General features: G+C 38.6%; 1 protein-coding gene across 1 annotated transcript in view; it reads right to left on the bottom strand.

Moving 5' to 3' along the window:
* The window catches only part of DOCK3 (dedicator of cytokinesis 3), a 146461-nt gene that overhangs the window by 89368 nt on the left and 39656 nt on the right, over nt 1–17437 (bottom strand). Inside the window, 3 exon segments of the mRNA XM_010017634.1 lie at nt 4252–4399; nt 7203–7263; nt 13789–13870. Coding sequence (XP_010015936.1) covers nt 4252–4399; nt 7203–7263; nt 13789–13870 — 291 coding nt within the window.

Genomic DNA, 17437 nt, shown 5'->3' with positions numbered 1-17437 from the left:
CAATAGAGATGGCTGAGAGCACCAGAGCAGATGTTTCAGTTTCCTTTCCAGCCATGGAGAAATAAAGATTCCTTTTACAATAACCTCCCCCCCCCCTCCAAAAAAAAAAAAAAGAAGAATATGAATCACATTAGCAGAGGGCCAGCAAAGCAGGACACAGCAAAAGCTCACGGGGATGCCGATTCTTTCTGGGTCTTGGGCACTTGAGTCAGAAGCGCCACACTTCTGTTTAGGATCCAAAGCCAAAAATTAGGGATGTCAGAGTGTACATGCTTGTCTGTTCCTATTCCTCTGTCTATGGACTTGTTCATAAACTTGTCTAATGCCCTCTGGATTTGCTAATGCTGCCTGTCTTCACATCTTGTAGCAGTGCAACCCAGAAGATCATTACCTGCTTTCTAAAGAGTACTTTCTTCCATCTTTTTTAATGTCATCTCCTACCAATTTCATTGAGCATCCCTAATTCTTGTACAGTTGTATTCCATGAACAACAATTTACCCTCCACTATGATTTTTTAAGTTTTGGTTGTATCCCTTCCCACTACCACTTTTCTCCAAGCTGAAGCTTCACATATTCTCAATCTCTCTCATAAACAACTTTATGCCACTAAACATTTTAATTGTTCTGCTCCATACCTTCTGTAACTACTATATCCCTTCTGGGAGGAGAGAAGAGATATCTGCACAGTACCTCAAGACACGTGAGCACTGAAGTGAACTTCCAGAACTTAACAGTATGGCAAATTGACTATATTTGTACTTCCCTAAACAATCTCTCAAAACCGAAACAAAACAGAGCTAAGACATTAATGGACAGTACAAACCCCCTTTCAATAATTGGGCTGTTCTGTGCCAACACAGAGCTTCAACCAATGTTCAACTTACTTGTTGAAAAAATAATTATCTTCACACTGTCAAGACATTAAAAGTAATTTTTCCTACTGCAAATAGTATTTTCCTTAAAGTAGAGAGACAACCTCCAGGACAAACTCTATACCATCCTCCATCCTTACAGATGAGACTACAGAAAATTTCTAACCTCTGGTAATTTTTTAGTTGCTGTACCAGCCTCCAGAGAGCAAGTTAAAATAGATTTCAGCCTCCAGTGACTTAAGCCTGCAAATTAACCTGGAACAAAGTTAACCCAAAATCAATGGACTGTGAAGATAGCTTAAAGCTAGTTTTGTACCAACTACATACGCTGCACTTTACATTTCCTGAACACAAAGAAGAAGAGTATTTCCCCAAGTTTGAAATGCTGGCCCCAAAACACTTGCTTGCAATGCATTTTATTGTGTTAACATTTTACTTGTCTAAATACCAAATACATTACAAAATCTATTTCTCGTTCAAACAAGAACTTTCTCCTAAGCCATCCATCACCTTTTCAGGTTGGCTGGTTCTACAGTAAATTTACCATTTGGAATGTTTGCCATACTACATCAGACCCTGATGTCAGACAGATGGGGACAGAAATGCGATGTACGCTCTTGTCCAGCTGGGCAAATAGCAACAACTGAATAACAAAAGGGAAAGACAGTCAGGCAATACGCCACATTAAGAGGTAAGAATTTTAAGAGCTAGTGCTGGAGAAGGAGGAAATAAAAGGACTGTGAGAAAATAGGACAAAAAAAAAAAAAAAGAAAACTATGAAACAGAAGCAGGGAAAGTTTTTAGGGGAATGGAAAGACTGACACAAAGAGTTCAATGACGAAAACATTCCATTAAAGATAAAAAAATCATAAAAAAAATGAAATTAAGTGATCTCAGAAAAAAAATCGATGGAGAATTTAGTTTCCGTCTCACTTGTAAAATATTTTACATGTATATTATTAAAAAGAATTATAAAAGTAAACCTTCATGCTTTTACATAATGAGCTTATAAGTAGAGCTGTGGTACTATATCCTTTTAGTAAGATTATAACATGACTATGGGATTAACAAACAGGAAAATCTGGATTGTGAGAAAGAAGTATTTTTCAGCCGTAAATCTTTAACAATAATAAGGCAGGCTGAGAAATACTGGTGAAGTAAATTGATTTTTTTTCCTCACGTAAGTATTCTCTCTTGTGGATCCAGCAAAAGTCTCCATTGAAACACCGTGTTATTTGTCTCAGCCTTTGTTAGGTTTTCAGTCTCTCAAATTTTTTCCAGCTTCTCCCCATGAAAACGCTTTTCTGGCTGTATGCTGACTGCCTCATTTGTGGCAGCTGTAAGCTTTAGCTTTAGCTAGATAGCATAAAAAAAGAATGTCTTTTACTGCTTGTTTAAAAATACAAATACACCTCCCTCCTTATTTCACCTTTACGATGTTCTTGGGCTGGCCTGAGGCATTTTAACAATAATCAAAATGAGAACAGCAGGTAAGAAAATCAGTTCAGTGTTGTTTAAGCATTCACATACAACTTTAAACTTACAAAGGACAAAAATCTGCCATTTCAATTTTAGCCTATAATGCAAGAAAAGGTAGGTTAGCTAAAAGAATGTGCAAAGAGAAGATGCAAGTGGATGAACCTGTGAAAACTTTCTGTTATGGAAGACCAAAAGCTATGAAAGCTGCAAAATGGATAAGCTGGTGCCCTTCAGATACATCTGTTTTCCCTTCTGAACATTTTTGTTAGAGGTTTACAAAGGAACTGTAGTAACATAAAATAATGATGTACAAGACTTACAACAAACCAAATAAATGACAACAATGATAAAAAAAATCACAAGCACCTGATTACAGAGCTGAATTCTTTTATGGGTTCTACTTCCTCTCTAGGAAGGCAGTAATGGCTGTGTGTGGATGTTGCAAACAAAGAGTGTGGGGAAGCAGACATGAAGAACAACAGCTGGTATAAACCTACTTAACCATTTCAGCTGGTAATTTGGGTGGTGTGAAGGGAATCCATATTAACAAAGCACTTCAGATTAAGAGGAAGAAAAGGAAAGCTCTCTATCCTGTGATTTTGTTGACCATAGTACTAGGACTTTGGATTGCTCTAACTGGCTGCAGGACTTTTATTTGTCACTGCCAGATAGAGAAATCCAGTAGTTCAGAAGATTTTTCTCTCTCATTTTTCAGTAAGAAGCTAAAAATGCATTAAAAGGGCATCAAAAAAGAAATCTGATATTCAGAATGTTCCATTACTGTAAATATTCAAAATGCTGCAGTTCCAGTATATTAACACCATAGCTACAAGGCCAATATTAACATAAACTATATAACCAAAAACCACTGGTTTGAGACAAGCTGAAACTGAATGTTGACAAAATGCCAAGATTATCCAGATTCTATTGACAAAGAGAAGAAAGATGACCATTTTCTTCCCTATAACTTTTTTGCTGCAGTTTTCATAACTGCTGGCAAAAAAAAAAAGAATGGAAGAGCTGACTCTGAGAGACTTTTCTTTGGACTTGCAGATGAAGAGATATCCAAGAAGCTTTCACTGAACAGCAAAAGCCATTTTTCATTTACAGGCTCCCTTGAATGCCAGATTTTCTGCTGCTGAATGCACTTCTCAAAGAATAACAAAGTTCTATAACCCCCCCAAATTATCTTAGTACTCGGAAGAGTGGCTACAGACCGCTAAATAATGTCAGTTGTATCTCGGGCCATCTGCAAAGCAGATCATGCCAGTATTTATCCTCACTGACAAGAGACTTAACTATTCCCTGCAGTCTCCAGACAGTTTGTCTGTTGCCTCTTTATTACAAGCGTGAGACCACATTTCATAATAAGAACTTGGTAGTTCAAAGTTCAAAATCACAAATAACTGAAGATAGATTCTTGGTCAAAAAACATTGGCTTGTTTTGAGATTTTGGTCACACACTGTTGACTTCCGTTGTTTTCTACTTCTTCTGTTGGTCACTATGACTGATAATGAATAGGAGGTGGGGCATGAGCACCTATTCCCTTCATCAGGAGAAATACTGCATAATTATTTCATTTTCAGCTTAGTAGAGTTTAAATAAATCACATTAATAAAAGTGCAGCTTTGCATATCACATAGATTTGGGCAATATTCAGCAATTTCTGAAGCATTTCACACACCTGAAACATCTTTGATAATATTCATTAGTTTCCATGAGCTCCTGGAACAATAAAAGAGCAAAATCCAGTGCCAGCAGCACTAGTTCACCTTGTGAGGAGGATAAAGCAGCAAATGCAGTTCATGGCACCTTAATATTTACTCTCTCTTTAGTATCTCATCACTCAGCATATACAAAGTGTTTTTCCTAACCTTTTTCCTTTAGGAGTTACTCACGTGTAAACTTTGAGAACAAAATCCTTCTCTTCTTTTATTTCAGAGATTGACTGAAGTACATCCATGATGCTCAGCACTGCACAGCCATAGGGGCGGCGATAGTGTAAATGAGGGGGCCCTTTTTTTGAATCATTTAGCAACATGCGACCTAAAATTAACAGAAATTTAAACCATTAGAGATTCACGTGCAGCCATTCTGTCTGTGCTGCTATCCCTCTGAGCATGCATACCTACAGCAAGTTTCAACCACAGCTTGCAGCCTTTCCTATCCTTCTGTACTGGGTCTGGCTGAGACGGAGTTAATTTTCCCCACAGCACCCATATAGTGCTGTGCTTTGTAGTAGTAGCTAGAAAAGTTGTTGGTAACACACCAGTGTTTCAGCTCCTGTTGAGCAGTGCTCATACAGCATCAAGGCTGTATCTCAAACATTCCCCCCACTAACCCAGTAGGCTGGGGGTGGGCGGGATCTTGAGAGGGGACACAGCCAGGGCAGCTGATCCAAACTGCTCAGCAATAAAAGCTAAGAGAAAGGAGGAGGAGACAGAGCATTTGTTATTATGACATTTGTCTTCTGGAGCAACCACTCTATGTACTACAGTCCTACTTCCCGGGAAGTGGCTGGACATCGCCACTGATGAAGAAGAATAAATCTTTTGTTTTCCTTTGCTTCGTGCACAGCCTTTGCTTTATTAAACAGCTTTTATCTTCACCCACAAGGGTTTTTCTACTTTATTTTCTCCCCAGCCCTGTCCTGGTGAGAAGGGGAGTGATACAGTGGTTTGGTGGGTAACTGGTGCCCAGACAAGGCCAGCACACCACAACTTCTCACCCTTTTTCTTCTTACACTGTTTCAAATCCAGAGGTCCATGTGAACCTACCTGACTCACTGGGCTACTCTGAATAAGGCACATCACCTCCTTTAGCTACCAGAACACTCAAGGGCAAAGTGAACAGCATCATGTCTGGCCATCTTTGATTTGCAGCTCCATGACACATATTTGTATCCAGCTGGGCTGACTAAAAATCATCTGTTGAATGAGCCAAGAATACAGCTGGTAGACTCCTCTCTGCATCCACACAGGGTTTCACTCTGGTCCTCCCATTACAGTCCAGTATTTACACTAATTTTCCCTTTATACAATTGCTTTAAGGGAACGTATTATATATTGTCATGTATCATGTTTGTCTTGGAGCTCATAAAAGAGAATTCTGAGGTACAAACCTGCTCAACTTTCTACTGTTAAAGCTACTAAACAGTAAAAAATGCCAAGACCAGAAAAATCACCATGATAATCTAAGCCAACTGGTAGCATTACACATAGTAATTTGTCCAGCATCTCTTGTATCTAGGTTAAAAATCTGAGCTTGAACTACAGTGTATCTTTCTACAAGCTTCACTTATCATCTCCACTGATACAGAGTAATTCTAACCTTCAGACACTTTATGACACAGTGAAGTCAGATAATGAAAACCCAATCCTTCCAACACCTTTGTGACTTAGAAGGCATGTTGTCAGTCACAGCATAACAAAGCTACGGTTTCACTAAGCTGTTTAGACCTTCTGTGCTTAAGAACAGGTATCTGTGGCTGGTAGTGGATGCTAGTAGTGAAAAGGCTGGAAATAGGGTTAAATACCCTTTCACTGCAAACACTACCCAACCTTTTTCCAGTTAACTGAAGACCTGGAACACATGAAAGACAGTGCACTATGCAGTTGTTTGGAATAATACAGCTGAAGAGACTGTTACTCCTACTATATGTTGATAACAGCTTCGTCCTAAATATTTGAAATAAGACATAATTCATACTTGCTAATTTCTCCATGAAAGTACACACATTCATAATTTAGAACCATTTAGAAACATTTAACTGCAACTGTAGTAACCCTGTTACTAACTCCCTGCACTAACTAATGATATCCTTTCTAACTACATCTTTTTTCTGTCAAATACTTTCCATCTAAAAGAGATTCTAGGAATTTAATTCCAATACGAGAAGTTATACAATCATATAGTCACTTCACTCAAACACAGTGCTGGGCTAAAAAGTTCATCTAGCTGTTCATGAACTACTTTTAAGCATTGTACTGTGCCTTATAAGACACATTCTAAATTCAAGTTCAATCATTTCCTGCTATGGCAAATCTCAACAAGAATAAATGAAGCCTAGCTTGGCCTATGAACAGTCAGAGAAACCCACTCTATAAAGGGTTTCTAGTCAAGCAAATCAGCAAGGAAGGCCTTTATTCCTTGGGTAGGGTCAGGTCCAGGCACTACACATCCAGATCTCTCCTTTAAATAGCTGTATGTGAGCAGCCAAGAGAACCTGAAAAGACGCACGCGCATGCTGCTAAATGAGGGCCTTTAAGCTTGACAGGCTTCCCACAGGCAGGTACTGCTGCTAATGCTCCTTTTTGGCATCAGCAGGTAGGAAGAACATCTGACAGGTGTGACAGCTTCCCTGCTCTTACGTTTTACAGGTATCTTCCTAAACTTGAGTTCTTGGTCTTGGAAGCCCTACAGACTCCTACACCAGAAACCAGATCTTTATGTGTATTTGTCTAACCACCTCTGATTTACTAGAAGTGAATGGCCAGGTATGCTGATGTCCTGCCCTGCAAACTAGGAGTAAAAAGAACTCATTTGAAATTTTTGAACATTAAATTAAAAGCCTTTTAATTTCTCCATCTTCCCCCAAACACGGTGTTTAATCAAGTATTTTGTTTCATACTGAGAAAAAAATAATCACTGTGAAACAGTCATCAGTAACTTTATAACACTTAGCTACATATGGTCTGAATATTAATCTCAGCAGACAGGCCTGGTCTATTACTGAGTTTTTGCACTGGTTAAATCATTATAATGTCAATTAAAATAAACATTTAAAATATGGTAACACTATTTTTAATTATATATATATTTCAAGCTATATTTCAAGCTCATACTGTACCTATTCGGATTACATGGGCAACTATGTACAAATCTCTCTTCATGTCCTTACTGCTGAGATCCTAAAAGATTGGAAAAAATACAGACATTAAAAAAAAATTCACTTCCAAAATAAGTGACTGCAGAACTCCCACAAACAGTAACAAGGATCACACAGTATTACTCTCCATTCATCTAGCTCCTCCATCTTTTTAAATAAGAGAAAGTATTATGATTTCTAATTTACAGACAAGAAAAGTAAAGTACAGAGGAATTATATTTGGTTGGAATAGTCTTTGAAAAGAAAATAAATTGAAGCTTCTGACTCCAGTGATATATCAAAATTCTGGCAAACATTTAAAATGTTCATTTAACCCTTAATTCAAACACATTATTAGACTGTATTAAATTTACATGGTAAATTTAAACCCATGAATTACCTCAACTGCAACCTTTCTGGCTTCCTTCACCCCAGCCCCTGACTACAGGTCCCAGACCTGTCTTTAAACCTTTTCCTTCCCTTCTATTTTCCTTTTTTTGGCTTTTGACTTCTCATTCTGTAGTCTTTGTGCCACATGATGGCTCTAGAAAAAGTCTGCAGCATGCCTGTCACAATTTAGATAAAAAGTGTGTTTTGAACTAATCTCTATTTTATGAGTGGATTGGTGCAATTCCTCAGAACAAGCAAAAGTCTGAACAGGAGAGAAAGTGGAAGATTCAGAGACATAGTTTATTTTAATGCTTGTAAATGTGCTATTCTTTTTCGTATGTGTTCATTACATTATGAGAGCAGCAAGGCAGTGTCCCAACCATGAAGTGATGGGAGCCAAGGGCGGCTAGTTCATAGCTAACCTTCTTCAACATCCAAAACCAGGGCAGGCTGCATGCAAACTGCTGACTGGAAGTGCTCTCTGCCCCATTCTAAGTGCTGAAACATGCCAAGTGATTATTTGGGGAGCATAGTACTTGGAAAGGACCACATTTGGCTAAAAACATTCTAATGGTTTAGTGACATTTGAAACAGTGATAGCGTATTGGAAAAACTAAGAAATAAATACAGTTTTAAGACAAGATAATTGCTTAGCAAAACACAGGACTTTAAGATCTCTCCATGGCAAGCAATCACACACATGGACGAAAACTCTGAAGTTCCAGGTGACAGAATAGCAGGTCAAAACTTTTAAAAATGACCTTGAGGAACAGCCAAAAAATGGGAGGAGAACCTACAGCAGAGTAAAAGGAAAGCTGAAGCTAGTGAAGATAAAAGAAGTATTATTGACCCTGACAAAGTTTTATTATTAAAGAAAATGAATTAAGAAATATGCATAGAGCACTTTTCAATAATTCACTACTGCAGCATTTTGTATTCACATGTTAGAAGCTGTCTTAATTGCAATTTCCTTGGCATGTTGTGCTTTTCTCTGATAACATTATAAACAAAGATCAACTTCTAAGGCATTCCCCTCCTTTTTTTTTTTTTTTAGCTGGAAGAAAGAACTAGGAAACACTTCTTCCTAAAAACATTAGCATTGTTTAACAAGTTTTCGTTATGTTACTAACCTCCAAGACAAGGAGATTCTAAACACCACATGTTTGTGTACTGTGAGAATATTCATTCACGTTTCAGACTCTGCTGTATTTCAAAAATGCTCCTCGTGCTCTACAACAACAGCTGTTGCCTTTTTCTTCCCTCTGCTAAGTGCTACCATCTTATTGTTATGACCTGACTTACACCAGACAGCTTCCTAATTCTCCCCAGATGCAAAGGGCATTGCGCCACTCACTTCTCAGGAGAAGAGCAACTGGAAATGCAAAATGATTAATGTATTCTTCCTAAGAATATGGGAGAGTGAAGTGTGAATGCATGGGAAAGAGACATATCCAAAAAGGAGAGTTTCAGCTCAGTTACTGTTGTTTGCTTCACTCCTCCCCTTACACTGAAGCAACTGACATCACCTCACGTTTTCTTCAAGTAATTTGTTTGTTGATTTGTACAAAATGATTTCAACATAAGGCTTCTCAAAAACAGCTCTAGGGCTTTACATATGACTTTACAAACAACTTGAGATGATAGCTACACATTCTTTTACCTTTTTTTTCCCCCTTTTCAACTGAATAAAGATACCTATCCCACAGTAACGGTCACTTCTAAACCATACAGCTGTATGGGGACCACATTGGTGGATTTGTCTATGCACAGATGTAGCCTGGACTTCTAATACTACCTTTTTTTTTTTTTTTTTTTTTAAAAAAAACAATGCAAAAATCAACTGGTTCAGATAACATCTTGCATTTTTCTTTAAAAAAAACCCCCACAATTAAACAGCATTAAAAGCACTGTAAAATGTAAAAAAAAAAAACAAAAACAAAAACAAAAAACCAAAAAAACCCTCAATTTTTATATAAAGGGGGAGGAAATTTTAAACTGTGGACATCTAACTTCTATCATTCCTAGTTTGAACTAATTCAGTGAATTAAAAATTTCATTTGGCTGGAAGCTAAAATATGAACTTTAAAAGTAACACAGAAAATCCCTTCCCCGTGTGACTTGAGAAACCAAATCTCAACTACTGAGATTATGATGGCAATGCACATAAACACTGAACTTCAGATTAAAGTGACATATAGCACAAAAAAATCTGGGCCCACTGACTAAGAGCTAGGCATAAAGAGAACTTACTCTAAGGAGAAGTTTCAGTCCCTTTCAAATACTGTTATATTGCTAAATTACAGCAGGCAAGTAATAAATTCATGGCTGTATCTTCTGACTCCATTTAAAAGGAGCACTGTATTTCCCTGGGCAGCATATGCAGAGAGTTGCAAATACACTGCTTGGTATGCTTACTAGCTAGCAGATCATGCCTCTCTGAAGCCAAAGAATTAAGCTATATAAATCTTTCTTATCGTTTTCTCTTCAAATCTTATTTTGCTGCTGGATGAATAAGGGAACATACTTTCCAGGCTTTCATCACCTAACATACCAACATAACATATGGTAGACTTTATCTTGCATGTCTTGGAGAAATTGGAGTTCCATGGTAAGAAGGGATTTGACATAGTTTTAATCTCAGTAGTGCCTGACAATACATTGCAAAAGCAAAAAAACTTGGAGGTAGTATTTAATACTCTAGAGAGTAATAGATATTTGCAAGTATCTGTGATCTGACAGGGGGAATTTTATTATAGTATCAGGTTACCAGTTGTAATTAGCAGCAATTTAGAGAACTATTTTTTCAAAGGGCAGCTGTCAAAATATCAGGAAATGGAGGGCATGAACATATTGATGGGTTCACACTTCCGTTGCTTTTCAATTTCACAAAAAATATACTGTGTCACAGTCAAAAGACAAAAAAATGTGGGCCCAGATGGCCTTGTATTTCACTTGGTACAGCAGAGGCTTTTTACAAGGCAAGAAATTCTTACTATGACATGGACAAACACTTGAAAACCCCAGCCCCTTTGAGGAATTCTTCAGGTAACTTCTCTGCAGAGAATCCCCACACATGACTTAGGACCAGAAGATGACAAACCAAGTTTATTATTTGCCTGTGCACAGTATATATAAATCAATTTCCAGAAAGGTGTTCTTAGGACTGCATCCACAGGGAAATTATTTCCCACATCCTTCTGAGCTTCTGAAATGATACTGGTTGATAAACAAAGTAATTTCATAATAATTCTAATTCCATGGCTTTTTAGAAAATCACCTCTATTTCCCCCCCCACTGTATTGGGTATGGGAAAGTGTTACTCTACAATAATGGTTAGTTCTTTACAATGCTGGTTTCTATAAAGGTCTAATTGTATGTTAGAAACCTCAAACACTACCATACCCCAAATCAGTGGAATCCAGGATACCTGACTGCCACTGATTAGTTATTTTAACAGCTTTACCAGATTCAGTTGCCAGCCCCAGAGGTGACAGAGAGTAAGGTATTTAACAAAAATAGCAAGTTTATACTGTGCAGTTACGTTTTAATTCAGACACAGGAATGTTTCCAAAGCATGTATAGGGCTGAGGTTTGTTTGAGTGAGCTTTAAGCTTCCGAGGAAGCAGTTTTTCACCTTTAGTGTGATATGACAGCAGATGTAAAAACAAAACCTAAGTAATTTTGATATCTTACACAAGGAGACAGCTGAACCCCTAGAAGCAACAGAGATAGCAGGAAAAGACAGGCATACTTTGAATTATCTAAGATATGGGGCTTCTTGCCTCTGGGAAAGATTAGAGTTTTACAAAGATACTGTGGGGTGGTGGGGGAGGGTGAGGAAATTAATCAATAGATTTAGAGTCAAAACTAACACGACCTTAGGAACAAACCTGAAAATCGTAGAACTATTTTATTTTATAAGCATTTCATAATTAAGAAGTTATAATAAGATAATTTCATTGCAGATACAATGGTTATTCAAAAAGCTATTATTTGTTGTTCCTTTGCTACATACTTCGGAAAGTTCTTTGAATATACTGATAAAAAATATCTTATCAGAAGTGTGCAATTTTTTGTACAATAATTTTCCCAATTATCGTTATTCCTGCTATGTAGAGTACACGTTCTACCAGAGAGAGTGATAGATAACAAGTCTAAGCACCTCAGACAGCTAATACTGTAGCAGCTTTGGTTTTTTTGTACAGTTGAATTGAAAGGTATCTTGGGAGTGATCTCTAGTCAGAAGGATAGGTGCTACAGAGTGGCACCAGTCTGCCATACTCAGGACTGGCCTCTTTTAGGCTACGCTGGCCCCATTTGCAACATACAGCAGGTCTCATCTGGAACGTTATGCCCCTGGCCATAGCATATAATTACTCTTTTTGCATTTTTGAAAGCGTGTAAAGACTGGTTTGCAGGTCAGTGGGGCAAAACTGTTTCACACTTCACAGCATGGTGTGAAACAGGATAGTTGTTATATGACCTATTTAAGTCGTGTGGCATTGGTGTAGATGGGGAAGTTTGATGGTGAAAATCTTTTTAAGAATTATCAACCTGAGAGGCCAGAAAGTGTCAAACTTGATATGAACCAGCCTGTGCCATCTTTTGGGAATAATCCATAGAGCAATTCTTATTCTTACACTGCACCTTTTTGCATGATCCAGACACCAGCGCTGAAGCTTGCTCCCTGGGCACCTTTCTCTGAGAAGAGGAAGATACTTGAGTTTGAGTTACCAACAGTAGTCAGCGCCAGGGGCAATACTAAGACACTGTTACCTCTGCTGACGTTTAATCAGCTGGTAGAATTTTACTGATGGTACCAAAACCAGAACTGCTACTCATGTCAGCATCAATGTCAGTGCTATTCCTGGATTGACCTGCATCTCATATCCAGATGGAGGCAGAACCAGGCATCCTTATATCCTTACATATGTTCCGTTCCTTAAAAGGAGAAATTCAGCTATCTTCTTAGAGGAGAAAAGTGAATGGTGCTGGGAACCATGCCTATTTCAGCATCCAGCCCTGCCTGACCTTGGAGGGTTTCACTGCCAGAACTGAAGCTTATACCAAAGCTGCCTGCCATGTTTTTTCTTCACTGGAGGTAAAAATACCTCTGTCAAAGAGCTTCTATCATGTGCACTAGCTAAAGGTGCGTCACGATGGAAGGTGTTTATCACACTTGGGATCTGAAATTCCTTACAGTTATTCTGTGATGAGCTGTTAAGTTTCAGTGTCTCTAGATTTCCATATTCTTTCCGAGAAGAAGTGGCAGATAAAATCACGGTCTGACACATGATTCTGAGGCAATGTTTAACAGAACTTAAGACCAGCACAGAATGAATATTAAAGCTTGAGGTTTTTGAAACTACTTTTTTGGTATAGCAAAGCTATAAAACAAGAAGGCACGTAGGTGAGAGGTGAGTCTCAAGGATTAAAAGGAGGTAAATCTTGGTTGCCTATTTCACTCCCAACTGAGGTATCATCTGATAGGAGCCAGATGGGTATTCCTTATCCTGCCTTTCTGGCACAGATGGTTAAAGACTACCGGTACCGTCGGTCATATCTGCTTTGTGTCAGGAGGGGGTAGCTACTGCACAGACCTGCTGTAGAAACTTAGGAAGTCACAGTGTTTCCTTTAGCACAACCAGTTTCGTAGCTCAATTTGGCTGCTGCTTCTGCAGCACATTCTGGTCTGTTCTGTTCCCTTGTACACACTGTGCTGCTGACCTGGAAAGCTGCTGCAGCACCATCTACCTGGGGCTGCTACACAGACTCTTGAATGGGCCATGTCAGAAATCTGTTTGGAGAATTTTCTGGGTTTCTGGGTGTGGTGCTGTAGTTGTTTGAGAAACTTAGATTCTGGAAAAAGTGCCTTGCTTCACATTCAGACCAACCTGTGACCTGTTACCTAAGAGTACATGCAATGAAAATTTCAAACTACAAGCAGGAATAAATGCACTTAAAAAGAAGTACTTCAGTATATTTACTTAGCCATAAGAATAACTTATAAGTATGTCCATTTTCTTATTAACATTTAGTTATAACCATAACAAAACTTAAAACCAGGTTCTGTTCCATTCAATATACTGGAAAGGAAGAATTGGGGTTTTCCCCCTCAGGGTGACAACATCTACAGTCAAACTACTGTAAGGAAAGAAGAAAGGGAACAGACACATACCGTGAAAAGTGCACACATTCGATCTATCTTCTCTGGGTTTCTGGGGCCTCCGTTCTTGTTTAACCTCACCATAAACCTCTCACTAAAAAGCAAACAATATTAAAAAAAATAAGTAAGAGTTCCATGTACACACTTCAGCATAAAAATACAGGTAGATTTCTTTTTAAAGATGCACGTGGTTTTATGCTTTTTTTTTTTAACTGCCAAAGAATATAGAACAGATGTAGAGTACAGAACTCACTGGCGTAGACAATACTACACGGAATAGCACAGAAGACTTTTAATAGCAAGTACTCTGCATGTGAAAACATCACATTGATGCATATTCATGATGCAATAACATTATAATAATGTGAATATATGAAACATAGGATTTGAACATATTACAACTACTTCAGGCAAAAGCTAAGGCACACTTGCTGAGGAGTACATTGCCTTTGGTAAAACTGAGTTTATTAAAATCCACTCAAAACTAAAGGCAACAAGAATACTGATTAAGCAACCTACTTCAACTATACTATTTATAGACGCTATATACTAATTCAAACATATCAAGATTCAATTGATAGAACTGTTTATCAATCAAATTAAACAGTCCTTTTACCAGCAAAATCAGCATGTGTAGCCAGACTGCAAAATAAATAATCCTTACTATGGATGCTAAACCATGGACACTGATATTATTTCTTAAGACAGTGAATTTATGTATACAAATAAATTAAACGAGTAAGAGTAATTTATTCACTAGATGTGCGACAACATACTAAGTATTGACCAGAAATTTCTTTCTACAGATTCATAGAAATAAAGCAAGAGCACGCATTAAATCTTCCAGTTACGTTTCTACTACATCACAGATCTTTTCAATTTTATCCAGTATCAACTCCAGTAACCTTTATTTGAGTAAACCACATTTTTCAGCATATTGTCCACTACTGGCCTGAAAAATATGAAAATGTAGAGTACACACTACTTCCTTTGGTAACTTGCTCCAAAAGGCTGTTCTTCCCTACGCTTAAACCACATGGGTTAACAGCAGCTTGGAGATGTCTTTCTGTGCTTAGCTACTGCTTTTTGTTACGCTTTCTTTTGTATGTTACAGAGCCCTTTAGAAAAGTTCATTTCTTACAGGGTAGTGATATCAGTCATCACATCATAGATCATGATGTCAGTCATCAATTACATGATGTAAGCAAACATCTCTCCAAACAAACAAGCCATTTAATGCTGTTAAGAAATTCAAGAAAAGATGCTGGAATTGTTTTACAGAACTTACCCAGAGTGCAACTTTTGAACTCCATTTCATGAACAGTTCTAAAAACTGTAAGTTTGTAACAGTCTAGTATGGGTACCACCTATACCATAAATACAAATATACACACGTGTATTCCATGCATGTGAAATCAAGTCCTTACTAACCCTAACCATAATTTATCTAACATCTTAGCCTTTTCACTACAGCATTACTCTGCGAGTTCATCTGAAGCAACCTGTCCATTCTAAATACTGATTTATTTTCAGAATTGCTACTTTCATCACAATTCTGTCACCTTGTTAGACACCTTTACATGTTCACCTGCTTAAGTTCATCTTGCTGAGCAATCCAGATCATGCTCTCTGGCTGTTTCAGTCTCCCTGTTACTCACTATTACTCCAATCTCCATGCATCCCACAACTTCATTCAACCTCATTCACATTTTAAGTAATCCACAGCAGATGCTTATAAACCCCAGAGATTGCCAACATGCCCCAAAGAAAACCACAAGTAACAGGTATCTGATGATTCTTTACCTACAACTACTTTTTCAGATGTCAATTAGTAGGTTAATAATGTTTTAGCAAACATTTAGCTTTAATGGCATCATAAAATTTAATCTTTTAGTAAGAATTTTATGGTGTATGAAGTGGAATGCAGTACAAAATTACATTAGTACATCACAGTAACAGTTACGTTATAACTGTACTAGGTCTTCATAGCTACCTCTATCTACCTAACACACAAACCATAAAAAAATAAGTCACAACTTTCAAAATAAGACATATGTTCAACAAAACCACATTAACTCCACTCTTAACCTTTATCATTAACTCAGTCTTGTGCCCATTATTTTGCTGGTAACTAATTAAGGTTATGAAACCACATAGTAGCAAGCAATAAAAGCAGGATGGCCAAAGTGGCTGCTTCTCCCAGCTGTTTGCCTCAGTCCTTTGTTGCTCCTGCAAAAAGGCCACACAAACAGGACCTCCAGCACCACCTGAGCAATTAAAAATTAACATAAACTCAAATGGGTGTTAGTTGAGTGTCAGTTGCTGGTATTCACCTCAATGAATTTCAGAAGAGCAGAAGGCAGGACAGTAGCAGTGATGCCCACAGATAAGCCCTAGTTAATACAGGGAATAATTGAGAAGATAACACTTCTACCATCAATTTCCAAACATGAATCATGCTTTATATCATCAAAAATATGTAGTAATTCAAAGAGTTATCAACTCTTAGTCATGTTCCTTCTAAACTGCAGCATTAAGCATGAATGGATAAGGAAGTGCTGAGGAAACTTAGAGGGGAAAAAAGAAGCTTACAGAAGGTGGAAGCGAGGACAGGCAGCCTGGGAAGAATACAGGAACATTGTCCGGGAAGCTAGGGATCAGGCTAGGAAAGCTAAGGCCCAGTTAGAATTAAATCTGGCAAGGGACGTTAAAAATAACAGGAAAGGCTTCTATAGGTACATAGCAAATAAAAGACAGACTAGGGACAACATGGGCCCTCTCTGGAAGCTTACTGGGAGAATTAGCTACCCTGGATTTGGAGAAGGCTGAGGTTCTCAACGACTTCTTTGCTTCAGTCTTCACTGGCAAATGCTCTGACCACGCCGCCCAAGTCTTGGAAGGCAGATGCAGGGACTGTGAGAATGAAGACCTCAGGCCCACTGTAGGAGACAATCAGGTTCTAGACCATCTTAAGAACCTGAATGTGCACAAGTCTATGGGACCTGATGAAATCCATCCATGGGTCCTGAAGGAGCTGGCGAATGAAGTTCATGGCAGTCAGGTGAAGTTCCCGATGACTGGAAGAAGGGAAATATAACTCCCATTTTCAAGAAGGGGAAGGTGGAAGACCAGTCAGTCTCACCTCTGCGCCTCTGGCAAAATCTTGGAGCAGGTTCTCCTGGAAAGCATGCTGAGGCACATGAAAAACAACGAAGTGGTTGGTGACAGCCAGCATGGCTTCACTAAGGGGAAATCCTGCCTGACCAATTTGGTGGCCTCCTATGATGGGGGCTACAGAACTGATAGATGGGGGCAAAGCAGGTGACATCATCTACCTGGACTTGTGCAAAGCATTCGACACTGTCCCGCACGACATCCTTGTCTCTAAACTGGAGAGACACCAATTTGATGGATGGACCACTTGGTGGATAAAGAACTGGCTGGATGGCCGCTCACAAAGAGTTGTGGTCAACAGCTCACTGTCCAGCTGGAAAGCAGTAACGAGTGGTGTCCCTCAGGGATCAGTGTTGGGACCTCTCTTGTTCCACATCTTTGTCAGTGACATGGACAGTGGGATTGATGTGCCCTCAGCAAGTTTGCCAACAACACCGAGCTGTGTGGCTCGGTTGATACACTGGAGGGAAGGGATGCCATCCAGAGG

This window comes from Nestor notabilis, unplaced genomic scaffold, assembly GCF_000696875.1.
Source record: "Nestor notabilis isolate BGI_N333 unplaced genomic scaffold, ASM69687v1 scaffold7707, whole genome shotgun sequence".
Lineage (NCBI taxonomy): Eukaryota > Metazoa > Chordata > Aves > Psittaciformes > Psittacidae > Nestor > Nestor notabilis.
The sequence above is the reverse complement of the archived record's forward strand: the minus strand, read 5'-3'. Positions and strand labels throughout refer to the sequence as shown.